At 40.7% G+C, this 15,676-nt stretch overlaps 1 protein-coding gene across 9 annotated transcripts in view; it reads left to right on the top strand.

Moving 5' to 3' along the window:
- LOC126237282 (stress-activated protein kinase JNK) overlaps positions 1-15,676 on the top strand; it is a 1,031,804-nt gene that overhangs the window by 954,477 nt on the left and 61,651 nt on the right. For 8 of the 9 annotated variants that reach the window (XM_049947220.1, XM_049947222.1, XM_049947219.1 and 5 more), the window contains one exon: positions 15,512-15,641. In XM_049947220.1, the coding sequence (XP_049803177.1) occupies positions 15,512-15,641 (130 nt within the window). Of the gene's footprint in view, positions 1-2,822; positions 2,985-15,511; positions 15,642-15,676 lie in introns of all 9 variants that reach the window. The other variant, XM_049947227.1, reaches the window with a different exon arrangement.

Raw genomic sequence — 15,676 nt, 5'->3', positions numbered from 1 at the left:
AAACTGTGTGTGTGTGTGTGTGTGTGTGTGTGTGTGTGTGTGTGTGTGTGTCAGCGTGGGGGTTCGAATCCACAGCCAGCCATCCTATTTTAGATTTTGTCTGATTTGCCAAAATCACTTTCAACAAACACAAAGATGTTTCAGTCAACAAAGTCATTCTGTATTTCTTCTCCTTTTTTAGTCCAACTGAGTCTGTGTTCCATCTGTCACAACCCATATATTGACATTGTGTTAAGCACTAACAATCCTTCCTTTTAGGCCATACTATTTTTTTCTGTCCCATGCAGTGGTTTCTCCTAGTCACATTCATTCTATAGATAAACAGCAGCACTGTTTTCGGTGATTTGCCAAGATGAGCAGTTAACTATAATAAATAAGTAACTTCTTCCCTGCTGGGCCGACAGCTTGCATAAGGTCATAATGATATCTTCTTTATACTAATTTTGCAAATGTATAAAGAAGATAAAGTTTTGAGATAGGGTACTTGGTGCATTTTCACAGTTTGATGAGTAAGTGAGGGGGGGGGGGGGAATCTTACCAATATGTCTTGAGAAATATGTAAGAGAATGTTATGTTAACAGTTCATCACTTTTTCCATATGTATCTAATTTGTCTGTGTTAATAAATTACTTAAATAACAGGAATTTGAATGAATGAGGGAGGTAAGTGGTGGTCCTATATCTGTCACTTAGCCCACCACATAATCGGAAGAAAGGGAGCAATAGTTAATTGTCAGCGAAAATTGTATAGCTCATGGGAAATTTCTGCACTCCCGTTCTTGCTACTGTGTGAATATTATCTTTATGTTGTAGTTAATACATTACCAATTTCTGCCCATTTCTTCTCTCTTTAACGTCATACATGTTGTTACCCAATGAAGAGAGTGTATGATAGCACTTTCTTGTTGCTATCCCTATGTTGGTTTCAAATCTAAATGTGTAAAATTTATTCATCTCATATTCTTTTTCTTTCTCTGTGTTCTTACTTTAGTTTGCCTGGTTGCAGTGCTTAGCTATTAAATATAATTTGTTCAAAAGAGTTGACAAAAAAGCAACTCAGCTTTGTTAGTTTATTTTGTATCTGCATGGAGTGAAGCACATAATTACAGTTTTATTTTTATTTTCCTTGTAAGGATTATTTATGCTTTCTGTAAAAATCTTAGTTTTAGCTAGTTTTTTATTTGTTTGTAGTTTGTTTTTATGTTAAAATGCACAAGCACAATTCATAAATGATGACGTAGTTGTGGACAGTTATTTTTTTCCTTTCAGTGCATGATGTGTTATCAGTTTAGCTTGGATGAAAATTTGCAGTGGAGACTTTGACTACAGCATGTTTCTATTAGACGTATTGAGAGTCTGCCAGCAATTGGTGAAGGTTAAAGGAAGCCTGGGTCCATCCAGTGTGCAGTCTGCAAACAGATTATTCTGCTGACCATCCTGACTTGTTTCAAAATAAATTAGTAAATTACTGAAAGGGGGGGGGGGGGGGAGGGAGGATTATTTCAAGTAGAGTGAGGGATTGTTCCCTGACAGTGTGTGAGGTATGGAGTGGCATTACCTGACATGTTGCATTGACTGAAGTAGAGGTTGTAGTGCTCCACACTTTTCTTTTCTTTGAAGCTTCAGTTGTGCTATTAGCACACAGTGCACTTTTTTTTGCTCAGTGATTAATGATATTCTTTAGGCAACACTAGTAACAGTATCATTTCCACTTCTGTTTTTTGGCTTAAAGAGTCATTCAGGATGGACTTTCATGCATTCATATATTCTATTAAAGAGGCATTTAATTCTTGATACCTTATTGTCCAGGAAATATGTTTGGGACACGGGTGGAGAGTGTGAGGAAAGAATTGCATGCATATTATTACTAAAGATTTTTACAATATCTCCTTCACAGCAGTATTAGTTCCTTCATGAAGTCTCTTCTTAGTTGGCAAATGTATTCTGTAGTGGAAACTTTGAAATTTCTTAAAAATGTCACTTTATAATTGCTCCTTTTCTGAATACTTACCTATATGCGTTCTCAAAGTAAACTCTAAATGTGAGCTAAACGTTGTATTAGGTGTGTTTGGCGCACTTTTCAGTCATTCTCTGAACCAAATACCTATTTGCTTCAGTAGCTGCAATTGCTGGTTATCCTGGTGGATTTTTGTCTTCCAGATAATACTGTGGGTGCAGGCCAGTGAGAACCCCTGTACATGAAATTCATTATGTGTTGTTGAAACTTGGAACAATAAAGTACACTGCATTTAGATGTTGTGTGCTTTCCCAAGGAATGTGATTCTGTACTGGAGTCACCTAATCCTGGAAACTTAGTGTGTGAATCGTGTACACTAATAGATCGAAAGTAAATGTTGCACAACATTATTGTCACAGTCTTGGAGATAATTCTCACTTCTCTGTAATACTGTTCTTTACTGTTCATGACTTATTCAATGAAGAATTGAGTAATCGCTGGGGTAAGACTAACTTTTTTGCCCAATATTTGATCTTAATTCAATTTTCATTCGTCGTTTTAATGTATAGTAAATGTGTTCATTTGAAAATTAATTCAGTTTTATTGATAGTGTAGACTCCATAATCAGCCATATTTGTAAAGAACTAGGCGAAAATGTTGAAGAAGAATGAAAGTTATATGAATGTTGTCCTTCCTTTTTCAACCAGTTCCATTCACTACCAAAGAGGCTAGCAGGGTTTCATGCACTGTTCACACCCAGGCTTCAGATGATTTCGAACAAGTATTTACGAGATTGAACCATTATCATCATTTATGGATGGCTTCTGTACACACAAAATATTTATTTTTGGGTTGCTTCAATACAGTGCTGTGGAAGTGTCAACCCAGTAGCGTAGTCTTACCCCAAGCAATCAACGAAACAGCACAGCCATGTTCGAGACTGTGACATTTGGTGACACGGAGTTTACTGTCCCAACTCGCTATTTGGGACTAACGCCAAAAGGTATAGGAGCTCAAGGGATGGTTTGGTGAGTACCTGGACGTGCAGATTTATCAGCTTCTGATTATTATTTGATTTTTGCGGCATAATAGAACATAATATTCCCTTCACTTTTGTTGTCTAACAGCCCACCATTCAATATAGCTCACTTTTGACCAGTGGTATCCTTGTATTTTTGTGTTTGTCTGTGTTCTGTTACTGCCAGTTGATGTGTTTACTTAATTATTTTGATTTCTTAGAGCTAACCCACAGTGCAATATCATATATGGTATTACATCATTTGGAGCAAAATTCAGATTCATTGAATGGATTCAGGTGACAGACACACATAGGACAGAAGTTCTTTTAGTATATTGTCCTCCCTCTCTATGAATATGATTATCATGATTCCACCCTATTGCCAAGAACTTGTAAACTGTAGTTGATGTCTAGGTGGGATTTGGTGTACTGACTTAATTTTTGCTGGGCTAATTTCGCTTAAATATTGCTTCCATGACAACTGCATTGTACTTCACCATTCTAATCCTTACTGATCACATGTACTGCAGTTATGAATAGGTACAAACTTTTCTTCTCCTGCTCTGATTACATTTCTAATCTAATGAGTCCTTTTTTTATTGTTTCCTTTTTTTTGGTCACACAAAATAATTTGTAATGCTCAAGTAGGTAGTTACTGTAGCCATCTTTAGTGAAACATTCACAAATATTTTGCATGCACCTAGCCATTTTTTTCAAAGCTTGCAATTTACTTTGTGCCATTTACTTTCTGCCCAGGGCATCTTTAATGTGGTATTTTGGAGTAGAGTTCTGTTAAACATTAAATCATGACACATTGATATTTTGGCAGATTTTGAATATACCTAATAAATGAATGTTTTTCTTTCTTTTCTGAATCTACAACCTGTTATTCTCTTGCCATATAGCGGAGATGCTGAGTTGCAGAGAGAAGTCACAACAAAAAGACTATTAGAAAATGAGCTTTCGGCCAACAAGGCCTTCATTGGAGAAAGAAAATGCGTGCGCTGTGCATGATGGGAGACACTGGGTTGTAGGAGTAAGGAAGAGGATGGAGCAGGGATCGGGAGGGATAGCCAGGTAGGGATGGGGGACAATAAAGTGCTGCTTGTAGGAGCATACAGAGCTCAGGTGGAGAAAGGGTAGTGCCGCTAGGTGCAGTCCGGAGGTTAGTCGGGGTGGGGGATAGTGGGAAAGGAGAGAGGTGAAAAGATTGTTGGTACGGTGGTGGAATAGAGGACTGTGCGGTACTTGAATCGGAACAGGGAAGGGGCTAATGGGTAAGGACAAAGACAAATGAAGGAATGTAGGATATAATGCAGGGAGAGTTCCCACCTGTGAAATTCAGAAAAGCTGGTGTTAGTGGGAAGGATCCAGAGAGCACAGGCTATGAAACAGTTATTGAAATGAAAAATATTGTGTTGGGTGGCTTGCTCAGCAGTGGGGTGGTCCAGCAGTTTCTTGACCACAGTTTGTGAATGGCCATCATACAGACAGACAGCTTGCTAGCTGTTATGCCTATATAGAATGCACCACAGCGGTTGCAGTTTAGCTTGTAGACCACATGACTGGTTCCAAAGATAGCCCTGCCTTTCATGGGATAGGTGATGCTTGTGACCGGATTGGAGTAGGTGGTGGTGGTGGTGGTGGTGGTGGTGGTGGTGGTGGTGGTGGTGGTGGGAGGATATATGGGACAGGTCTTGTATCTAGGTCTAGGGATATGAGCCATGAGGTAAGGGGTTGAAGCAAGAGTTGTGTAGGATGGATGAGAATATTGTGTAGATTCAGAGGGCAGCAGAATACCACTGTGGGAGGTGTGAGAAGGATAGTGAGTAGAACATTCCTCATTTCAGGTTATTACAAGATGTAGTTGAAACCCTGACGGAGGATGCGATTCAGTTGCTCGAGTGCTGGGTGGTTGTGAGTCATAAGGGGAATCCTCTTCTGTGGCCGGACAGTGGGAGTTTGGGAGTTGGTTGGTGACTGCAGAGGTAAGGCACACCAGATCCATTTTTGTACAAGGTTGGGAGGGTAATTACGGTCTGTGAAGGCCTCAGTGAGGCCCTTGGTGTATTTTGACAGAGACCGCTCATCACTTCAGATGCGACAGCCACAGGTGGCTATACTGTGCAGAACGAAGTTCTTGGTATGGAATGGGTGGCAGCTGGTGAAGTGGAGATATCGCTGGTGGTTGGTAGGTTTGATGTGAAAGGAGGTACTGATGTACCCGTCTTTGAGGTGGAGGTCAACATTGAGGAAGGTGACTTGTTTGTTTGAGTGGACCAAGTGAAGCAAATGGGGGAGAAGGTGTTGAGGTTCTGGAGGAATATGGGATAGGGTGTCCTCACCCATGACCCAGATCTTGAAAATGTCATCAGTGAATCTGAATCAGGTGAGTTGATGATGACCTTCACGTCAGTAGATGGCTACATCAATACATCCGTCCGTATCAGACCTATCAACCACCAGCAATACCTCCACTTCAACAGCACCCACCCATTCCATACCAAGAAGTGACTTCCATGTATCCTAGCCACTCATGGCCATCACATCTGAAGTGATGAGTGGTCCCTTTTGAAATACACAAGGGTCTCACTGAGGCCTTCACAGACTGTAATTACCTTCCCAACCTTGTACAAAAACAGATCTCCCATGCCTTATCTCTCCAGTCACTTACCACTTCCCAAAGTCCCATTGTCTGGCCACAGAGGAGCATTCCCTTTGTGATGCAGTACCATCCAGGACTGGAACAACTTAATTACATTATATGCTAGGGTTTCAACTACCTCTTGTTGTGCCCTGAAATGAGAAATGTCCTACCCACAGTGGTATTCCACTGCCCACCGATCCTACACAATATCCTCGTCCATCCCTACACAAATCCTTCTCCCAACCCCTTGCCTCATGGCTCATATCACAGACCTAGTTGCAAGACCTGTCCCATACATGCTCCAACCACTACCTACTCAGTTCTGGTCACAGGCATCACCTATCCCAGGCTACATGTGAAACAAGTCATGTGATCTACAAGCTAACCTGAAATCGCTGTGCTGCCATCTACATGGGATGACAACTAACGAGCTGTCTGTCCGCTTGAATGGTCACCGACAAACATTGGCCAAGAAACAGCTGGACCACCCCATTGCTGAGCAAGCCACCAAACAAAACATTCTTTATTTCAATGGCTGCTTCACAGCCTGTGCCATCTGGATCCTTCCCACTAACACAAGCTTTTCTGACTTTCACAGGTGGGACCTCTCCCTGCATTATATTCTAAATTCCTGTAACCCTCCTGGACTCAACGTTCATTAGTCTTTGTCCTTACCCTCTGGCCCCTCCCTGGTTCGCATTCCAGCACTACACAGCCCTCTGTTCCACCAACACACCCACAGTCTTTTTACCTCTCTCTTTTTCTGCTAACCTCCTGAGTGCACCTAGCTGCCCTATGCTCTATTCACCTTGTCTCTGTATGCTCCCATAAGCAGCACTTTACTGTCCCCCTCCACCTGGTAGTGTCTTCCATGATGGTCTTTTTGTTGCGCCTATCTGCATCTCAGCATCTCCTCTATATCCTGGATTTTCTGTTTGTTTTCCTCTTATGTATTTCACAGTTAAGACCCACGTGAAGTTGCTTATAGCATTTTTATTCTTGCTAGAAAATTTTTTTGACATTTATTTATAGACAGTAAAGTTTTACCAGGTTTATTGGATGGAAAAATGTTTCTTTTACTTGACAAAATAACACTCACTGGTACAATTGAGGGTTCTTGGCTTTACTCTTGGAGGGCACCAAGATGATATACCAACACGTAACATTTCAGATCAGCATATTATAACTTGAAGAAGATTAAATACTTAACTTGTTACAATAAATGTCCACAGGAATTTCACAAGCACGTATTACTGCCACAGAATATTAATGTATCGCTTGACACATAACTAAATACTGGTCTCTTCTCACAAAGCACACTTGACTATAAGCTTTTATGCTAAGACCTGTGTAAGAAAATTGTCACACAACTTGCTCAGTAGAGAGATGATGCTGTCATCTTTCAGATGATTGCTGACTGGGATAAGTGGTACTCTGCTCTGCTAAAGTAAGCGAGCTTATCCAGTGGCATATGGAAACACTTAATGGGCATGTCAATGCCACTGCCTCTCATTCATCGTTGCTTCTGGCAACGACTTTGTTTACTTGTGGTTTCATCATGAGGTACCATCTTACCCTGGCACCTTCCTCTTCGGGCGAACTAAAATTTTGGTGCAGAAAACAAAGGGGAGGTAAAGAAGGAAATAACTGAAGATCTGTTGGAAATAATAAAGTGCCCAGATTATCAATAAATAAGATGACAGGAGAAACTTAAGGGAGAATGGTTGCAGAGACAAAGTATAGACCTTAGACGATGACTCGATACAGGAAACAATCTGCACTGATATCGTAACTTTTTGTCATATATTATAAAGAAAAGAATTCATTTGAACAATTCTGAAACTTACATTGGCTGGTGTGTACCGTGATACGAACTTGTGATGAAAGTGTAGTTTCCTATGGATTGTAACAATTTCTAAAACAAATATTGTTACATGTTAATCGTACAGATTATGTTGACAACATGGATTTGTACTTGTTTGCAGTCGCTGTGGAACTTTAGTTTCAATATCATACTTAGACACATATTGCCACAGATGACATTTAGGTACATATTTAAAATACCTCCTTCCAGATACTAAATCATTTCAAAGCTTGTAGGCCAACATGAAAATGAAAGGAAACAAACATAGCTAGGCACATTCACCAAAATATTACCAGATTTTCGCCCCAATTGATAGAATGGGCATTAAGTTTAATTTCTATGTTTTGAGACATTTATATGTTTAAAGATAATTAAAGAAAAAATGAGAAGGGAAAGATGATTGAAAAGAAAAGAAAGAGACATGAAGTGTGATTGTTGAAATGCTGACAGCTAAGAAAATTAATACTTATAAACGACGCAAAAAGACATAAAAAGCAAAATTGTCAAGGTCAACAATTCTACAGCATCGCAGTTTAATACAATTTTCGAAGGCTCAGGTCACTATCTATGTCAGTTTGTGAATTGACATCATTATTATGCTGAGAAGGGTTAGAGTAATTGACAAGACATGTAATTTGATGAGTTACAAGGCTGTCGAATGTTGAAAGAAATTAGCACAGAACAGGTCCATAACATATTTAACAATTTACAGGAAGCAAAATTAATTTGTTTCATCAGAACATTAGGGGGCTGAAAAATGAGATGGATGAGGTGCATGTATGTCTAGATCATGTGGAAAATTCTGAAGTGATAGATGTTCTGTTCTCTGAATACCATGCGACTACAGGGGTGGAGAAGTTAAATATCAGTCACCCGCAGTTTAGTCACTGTTCACTTAAAATCAACTGTGTTGATGGAATTTCAAACAAAATTCAGAAAAGTTGTTCCAACTTAATAAGTAATGTTATCAGTGATACATGTAATGAATCACTGGTAAAGGAAAATTTCCAGATAGATTAAAATATGAAATTGTTAAATCTTGTTGTAAGAAAGGTGACAAGAAAGACTTACATGATTATTGTCCAGTTTCCTTCATGGCTTCTTTTTCCAACATATTCAGCAATAGAAGTCTCACATTTAAGGAGCAACAATTTAATTAGTACATCACAGTCTGGATACCAGAAGTGTTGCTTGACTGAAAATTCTATTTAAGCATTTGTTGACCAAATATTGCAAGGCTTAAACAATAATATGTCACCAGTTGATAGTTTTTGCGGTCTTACCAAGCCATTTGATTGCTTGGATCATCTTACACTCTTAGAACAATTCAGGTTTTATGGAGATAATGTCCTTATACACACCTGATTTGAATCGTACTTAACAAACAGAATGCAAAAAGATTGTACTGAATATTTTAGACAGTGTTGCAAAGGTAGAAAATTATAGTGAATGGAGATAAATCACAAAAGGAGTCGGGGTTCAATTCTGAGTTCATTTGTTTTCTTTATATATGTGTATGGCCTTCCACTTAACATTTAGCAAACAGAATTAGTGCATTCTGCAGATGATACTAGTGTTACCATGAATCGAATTAGCAAGAAAGCTACAAAAGATGTTATTGGTGTTTTTCAAACAATTAATAAGTGTTTCTCTCAAAATGGACTTTCCTTTAATTTCGAGAAAAAACACACTATTCAGTTCTGTACAACAAATGTTTGTACAAACAATTGATGTAGCAAATGGAGTCAGGACATAGGATAGAATGCTTCAAATTCCTTGACAAACATTCTGATGAAACCATGAACTGTAACCAAGCGATGTGGCACGTGGTTAGCACACTGGATTCGCATTCGGGAGGACTACAGTTCAAACCCGTGACCGGCCATCCTGATTTAGGTTTTTCCATGATTTCCCGAGATTGCTTCAGGAAAACGCCAGGATGGTTCCTTTGGAAGGGCATGGTTGATTTCCTTCCCCAAACTTCTCTAATCTGAGCTTCTGCTCTGTCTCCAATGACCTCGTTGTCGACGGGACATTAAACACTAATCTTCTCTTCCTCCTCCACCACAATGAACTGAAAGAAGCATATTACCAATCTTCTCGAACAGTTAAGTTCAGCTACTTTTGCTCTTAGGATAATTGCTTATCTTAGAAAGAAAGAAATTATACTCCCGACATATTTTGCGTGTTTCCACTCAGTGATGTCTTAGGGCCTAATTTTCTGGGGTAACTCACCACTTTGAAAGAAACTATTGACAACACAAAAGTGAGTAGTAAGAATGGTATATGGCCTCTACCAATGGATGTCATATAGGTAGCTCTTCAAGGAGGTAGGCATTTTAATCGCACCATCACAAAAACATACATTCACTAATCTAACCTAAAATCATTTCTTATGTGCAACTACTTCGCTTCCATGGATGAATTTATATTTGAAAAGCAGTAGCCTGAAAAAAAGCATTGTTTTTAAGTGATATTGTATTGTTGATTAACATGAACACTAATAAGGTATATGCATCCTGTAAACTGACATTCCACGTTATTTCTGTAGAAGAATTGTTCAGATGATCTATGTAACAAACTAACTAACTATTATTTATAAAGTAGACAGTACACAATAGATGAGACACATTTACATTGTATCAGGAAAAATGAATTTTCAAAAAGTGGAAAGGCAAGATGGTTATAGATTAACTTTTCAGCCAATGCCTTCTTTAGAAAGGAAGCGCGCGCGCCCACACACACACACACACACACACACACACACACACACACACAAGCTTACCTCCCACACACAAGACCTCCACTTCTGTCTGCTCTGGACAGAATGCAACTGCTTTGAAGGGAATCACCAATCTGGAGTGGGATAGGAAAGGGGAAGGGATAGAAAGCTATGGATCGGCATTTCAGAACAAGACTGCCAGATCCAGTATTGCATGGCTGTGGAGGAGAGAGGGGAGTAGAAATGGGGAGCTGAAAAGGAGACCATGGTTGGATTGTGGTATGAAGAAGAGGCTGGCTTCATGCTGTAATTAGTTTGGCTTTGACTTGAGCAATTAATGGCAAAGATGTGTTTCCATTGGAGGGATCAGGTGAAGGAGAGATGGTCTATGACAAGTCCAACATGTTTGAATTTAGGTGTAGAGCCAAAGGTGAGGCCTTTATATAGGACTGAATCTTCTTTGGGGCTGAGGATTCTGGTGGAAGGGGTAACAACAGTGTTCTGGGTTTGTTTCATATCTAGATTTAGCGGCATTGTGTTTGATAATGGTGCCCCAGAGTGGCAGTAGGATGACAGCAGGCAGGATAATTGGTGGAGATGGTGCGTAGATTGCTCTTCCAGGTGCCTGAGTGCAAGGAATTCAATTTCAGAGATGCGATGTATATGCTAGAGATCGCACAGTAGCAGTATCTTGTGGAGGGAGCATAGGTGATTTTGCAAAGCCTGTGCCATGATGGTGTGTTTTTTCAAGTTTGTGGGGGACAAGGACTGGGAAAATCTGAAAATTTGCAGGTTATTGTGAAAGGAAGGGTGGGATTCAAAGAAAGCAATTTTTATGGTTAGGCAAGGAGATTCCATGGTTTAGATAGCATTTAGAGAATAGCATGTGGGACTGGGTTTTAGCCATGGAAAGGATTACTTTCCTGAACTCCAGAAATATGGAGCAGTAACCCATTTTGGCAGGAGTGGTATGAGGAAACAGGAAATTACATAGGAAAGGGACAGATGAAGGCGTCAGGTGGCTGTGAGGGGATTTGGATAACAGAAAGAGATGCATAAAAATATGTATAGATACAGAAAAGTACACACAAATCTGTAACAATACATACAAATATGCAACAAAAAAAATACAAAATGCACAAATAAAAACCACTCCGTCTACAGGCCACAAGTGGCCCATCGGGACCATCTGGCTGCCATGTCATCCTCGGAGGAGAATGTGGAGAGGAGGGGCATGGGGTCAGCACTAGAGATGGGCAAAACTGTTCTTTTCAGAGATTGGATCAGAACTGTTCACTCCCTGAAATGAATTAGCTGTTTTTCATGACTCACCACTCATTTACAAAAGAAAATAAATGAAAGGCACATTGCCCTTTAAACTTGGTTTATTCCAGTACTATACCTGTATTTTGATCTTATTTGATCCTATTTTGAAGTAACATAGATAATGAGTAAGAATTTTGTATTGTTTATTGAAATTTCCACGATATGACAAAGTTTTTGATTATTGATTTATTTTGCACTAGCGTGGTTTTTTGGGTGATCGGAAAATGTTGTAACTTGAGATTTACATTAACAATATATTTGGCTATAATGTATTAAAATTTCATTAACCTCATACAAATACATCGCAAGCCATATATTTTTCCTTTCGAAGACGCCTAAAATCGCAAAATCCGTACCAGAATAAGAAAAAAAAATATAAATTTGACTGTAAAACGAAAGTGCTGCATATAGCCTTACGCAGAATAAAACAAGGAAAATATTGGTGTATCACATTTTGCGATACGTTTATCGGTTCGCTCGTAATTAAAGCGTAAATTCGAGTGTCCATAATAAAAATCCTATAGTAAGAGTAGTCATCAGGAACCTAATCTAATCAGTTTAAACAAATAAAAATAAAATAAAAACAATTGATGTATACATAACATAATAATGTAATATACATAGCGGTATTACTATGAAGAACAATATCCAGTGGGGACAAACTCCGATGCAGAGGCGCTGAGTCGAGCAGGTCGAGCCGCGAGCTGTATTACTGCGTGAGCTGAGACCGCAGAGACCAGAGTGACACCAGAGTCGCTTTGCTCGACGCTCTGGCTAGAGTCGAGACGGTGGGATGAGCGTTGAGCGGGCGAGTTCCGAGGGTGGGGGGAGCTCACCCGCTCCGAGACAAATCGTCCGCTCCCTTGCGAGCAGGTTTTTGCAAGTAGTTCCTATGTTATCCGCTAGGTGGCTCTCTGTCCTGTTGCTGGCATCAACTGCCCAGAGGGCAGGACGTGCGACTGAAACGATCGCCGACAGAGTGCGATGCGAAGTTAAGCTGCGCCAGACACTGCACAGTGCACACGGCGGACGACGCACAGAGACGGCCCGGCATATGTGAAACACAAAATCCAATGGGGCACTGCACAATGCAGGCAGCCAAGGTAGAAGCAGGGCAGAGGCCGGCGCTGGCTGTGTTGTGTGGCGTGCACTGTGCTCTGACCAGCAGAGGCGCTGCTGATATGCTCCGTCTCTCTCTCTCTCTCTCTCTCTCTCTCTCTCTCTCTCTCTCTGCCTGGGAAACGTTTGGAGCTACCGTTCTTTTTTTCTGAATCACTGATTGTTCACTCCTTTGAAAGATTGAACTCTATGAATTAGTTCAAGAGCGGATCCCCCATCTCTAGTCAGCACACCGCTCTCCAGGTCTTTATGATGGTATTCTTGACCGAAGCCACTACTATTTGGTCGAGTAGCTCCTCAGTTGGCATCACGAGGCTGAGTGCACCCCGAAAAATGGCAATGTGACAGCTGGATCCCTGTGGCAGGTTATTGGGATTTGGAGTGGTATAAGGACGGACTAGGAGTGACGGAACACCACTTTAGGAGGAGTGGGATGGATCTTTGATAGGACAACCATGATATCAGGATGTGATAGCTAATCAAAGCCCTGAAGAAGGATGTACCCTGCAGGGTACTGAATGGTCACTCATCCAAGTGTCGACCACGCCGGACAGCGCTTAGCTGCGGTGATCTCACGGGAAACGGTGTAGCCACTGCGGCAAGGCCGTTGCCCAAAATGCACAAATGCATGGGGAAAAAGGACAAAACTGATGAGATATTGGAGTATGTTTGTGAGAATGGGAGGGAAATTGGTTAGGTCGAAGTTCACAAGTTCGTGTGGCACAGGTAGGCGCAGAAAATAACACACAAAAATATGCGAGCGTGAGGGAGGAAATGTGACCAATAAGAATAATTGTACTTGTTGGTGGGAAGAATTTGGGGTTTTCGATTCTGCACCAGCGATCCACACGGTCAAGTAGTCACGTGTTGTGCACAGACGAGACTGTCTGTACAGTGTGGCTTGGATATGACAGTGTGTGTGGTTCAGAAGGCCACTACCTCATTCTTCACGCACCATACTGACTTTGTTGTAAGACATAATTACTACTCCTTTGAGGGGAAGGTATACGAACAAATCTGAGGCACAGCCGTGGGCACCTGTAGGGCACACTCCTGTGCCAAACTGATTATGGGTGATCTAGAGGAAACATTCTTAGGTTTCCAAAACCCCAAACTGAGGGTCTGGTTCAGGTACATCAATAACATCTTCACTATCTGCACTTAGGGCCAAGACACCCTGTCCTCATTCCTTCACAACCTCAACACCTCTCTCCGATCCACTTCATCTGGTCCTCCTCAACCCAATGTATAATCTTCCTTGGCCTTGACCACCTCCCCTCGGATGGCTCTAGCCACGCCTGTGTCCACATTAAACCCACCATCCACCAGCAGTACCTGCATTTTGATAGCTGTCATACTTTCCACACCAAACAATCCCACCCATACTGTCTGGTCACTCAGGGATGGTGTATCTGCAGTGACAAGAACTGCCTAGCCCAGTTTGCTGAAGATCTCACAAAAGGCTTCACAGACAGGCACTATCCTAAAGACCTGGTCCACAAACAGATTTCCCATGTCCCTTATACACCCCCCATCCTCTCACCACTTCCAAGAACTGGCTACAGAGGAGTGCCCTCCTTGTCGCCACACTGGACTGGAATACCTGAACCACATCCTTCTTCAGGGCTTTGATTAGCTATCACATCCTGATATCATGGTTGTCCTATCAAAGATCCATCCCACTCCTCCTAAAGTGGTGTTCCGTCACTCCTAGTCTGTCCTTATACCACTCCAAATCCCAATAACCTGCCACAGGGATCATATTCCTGTGGAAGAAGCACGTACAAGACGTGCCCAATCCACCCACCCATCACTTCCTATTCCAGTCCTGTTGCAGGCTTATCCATTCCCATCACAGATGGGCCACCTGTGAAAGCAGTCATGTCATATAACAGCTTTGTTGCAGTCATTGCATGCCTTTTTATTTTGGTATGACTACAGACCAGCTGTTCACCACAATGAATGGCCACCACCAACTGTGACAAAAGAGCAAAGTGGACCACCCTGTGGCACAACATGTAGCCTAACATTAAAAGCTAATTTCAATGGCTGTTTCACAGCCCGGTCCATCTGGATCCTTCCTTCCACCACCAGCATTTTCTGAAATGCACGGACAGGACTTATCCTTACAACACAGTCACCAGTCTCAAAATCATCTTGGCCTCAACCTACGGTAACCTACAGTACCCATACCCTACACCTAACAGTTTTCAATCTGTTTGTGAAGCCTGACAGACATTTCTTAGAAATGTGACATGTTTAGTGTAAGTAAATAAATAAAAGCTAAAAAGTGAGGAACAAAAGAAGATTGGGCTCTGTGATGGTGTAATATTTAGATATATTGAAAGAAAGCTATGCGAAGGAAGAGAGAGAAGCAAAAAGAGATTAAATTTAAGTTGGGAAAATGGAGTGAATGATGTAAGAATAGATGTCAGTCATCTCTGGTGCTAGTTGAGGCCAACATTTATTTATTTACTGTGTACATTTAGTTTGCTGTCTAGATATTTAAACAGACTGCTGTTAGATACAGCAGTATATATTGCACATAAAACATGTACATAAAATTAAAAATGCATCAGTACGTTTGAAATTTAAGATCAGTGACAAAAGTCATTACATAACCACTTTTCATGTACCTCAAGCTTTATGGAGGTTTACTGCCAACACAACTACTATCATAATTCATTTTATTGAGATAATCATTAGAATGGTAGAAATCCTAGCTTGTTTTCACATTTGGCTGATCGTTACGTATTAATAACTGTAATGTGACGCTTTATCATAACTACTTCAAAACATTGGTTTATGCTATATTCTTAATTTACAGCATTTGTGAACTTGAAAATCTTCTTGTTTCAGTGCTGCTTATGATACAGTAACTCAGCAGAATGTGGCAATCAAAAAGCTTAGCCGTCCGTTCCAGAATGTGACTCATGCAAAACGTGCTTACCGAGAGTTTAAGCTCATGAAGCTTGTCAATCACAAAAATGTGAGTTATTTTTTGTTTTTGAGTATTTGATTTAA

This window comes from Schistocerca nitens, chromosome 2 (genome assembly GCF_023898315.1).
Source record: "Schistocerca nitens isolate TAMUIC-IGC-003100 chromosome 2, iqSchNite1.1, whole genome shotgun sequence".
NCBI lineage: Eukaryota > Metazoa > Arthropoda > Insecta > Orthoptera > Acrididae > Schistocerca > Schistocerca nitens.
The sequence above is the reverse complement of the archived record's forward strand: the minus strand, read 5'-3'. Positions and strand labels throughout refer to the sequence as shown.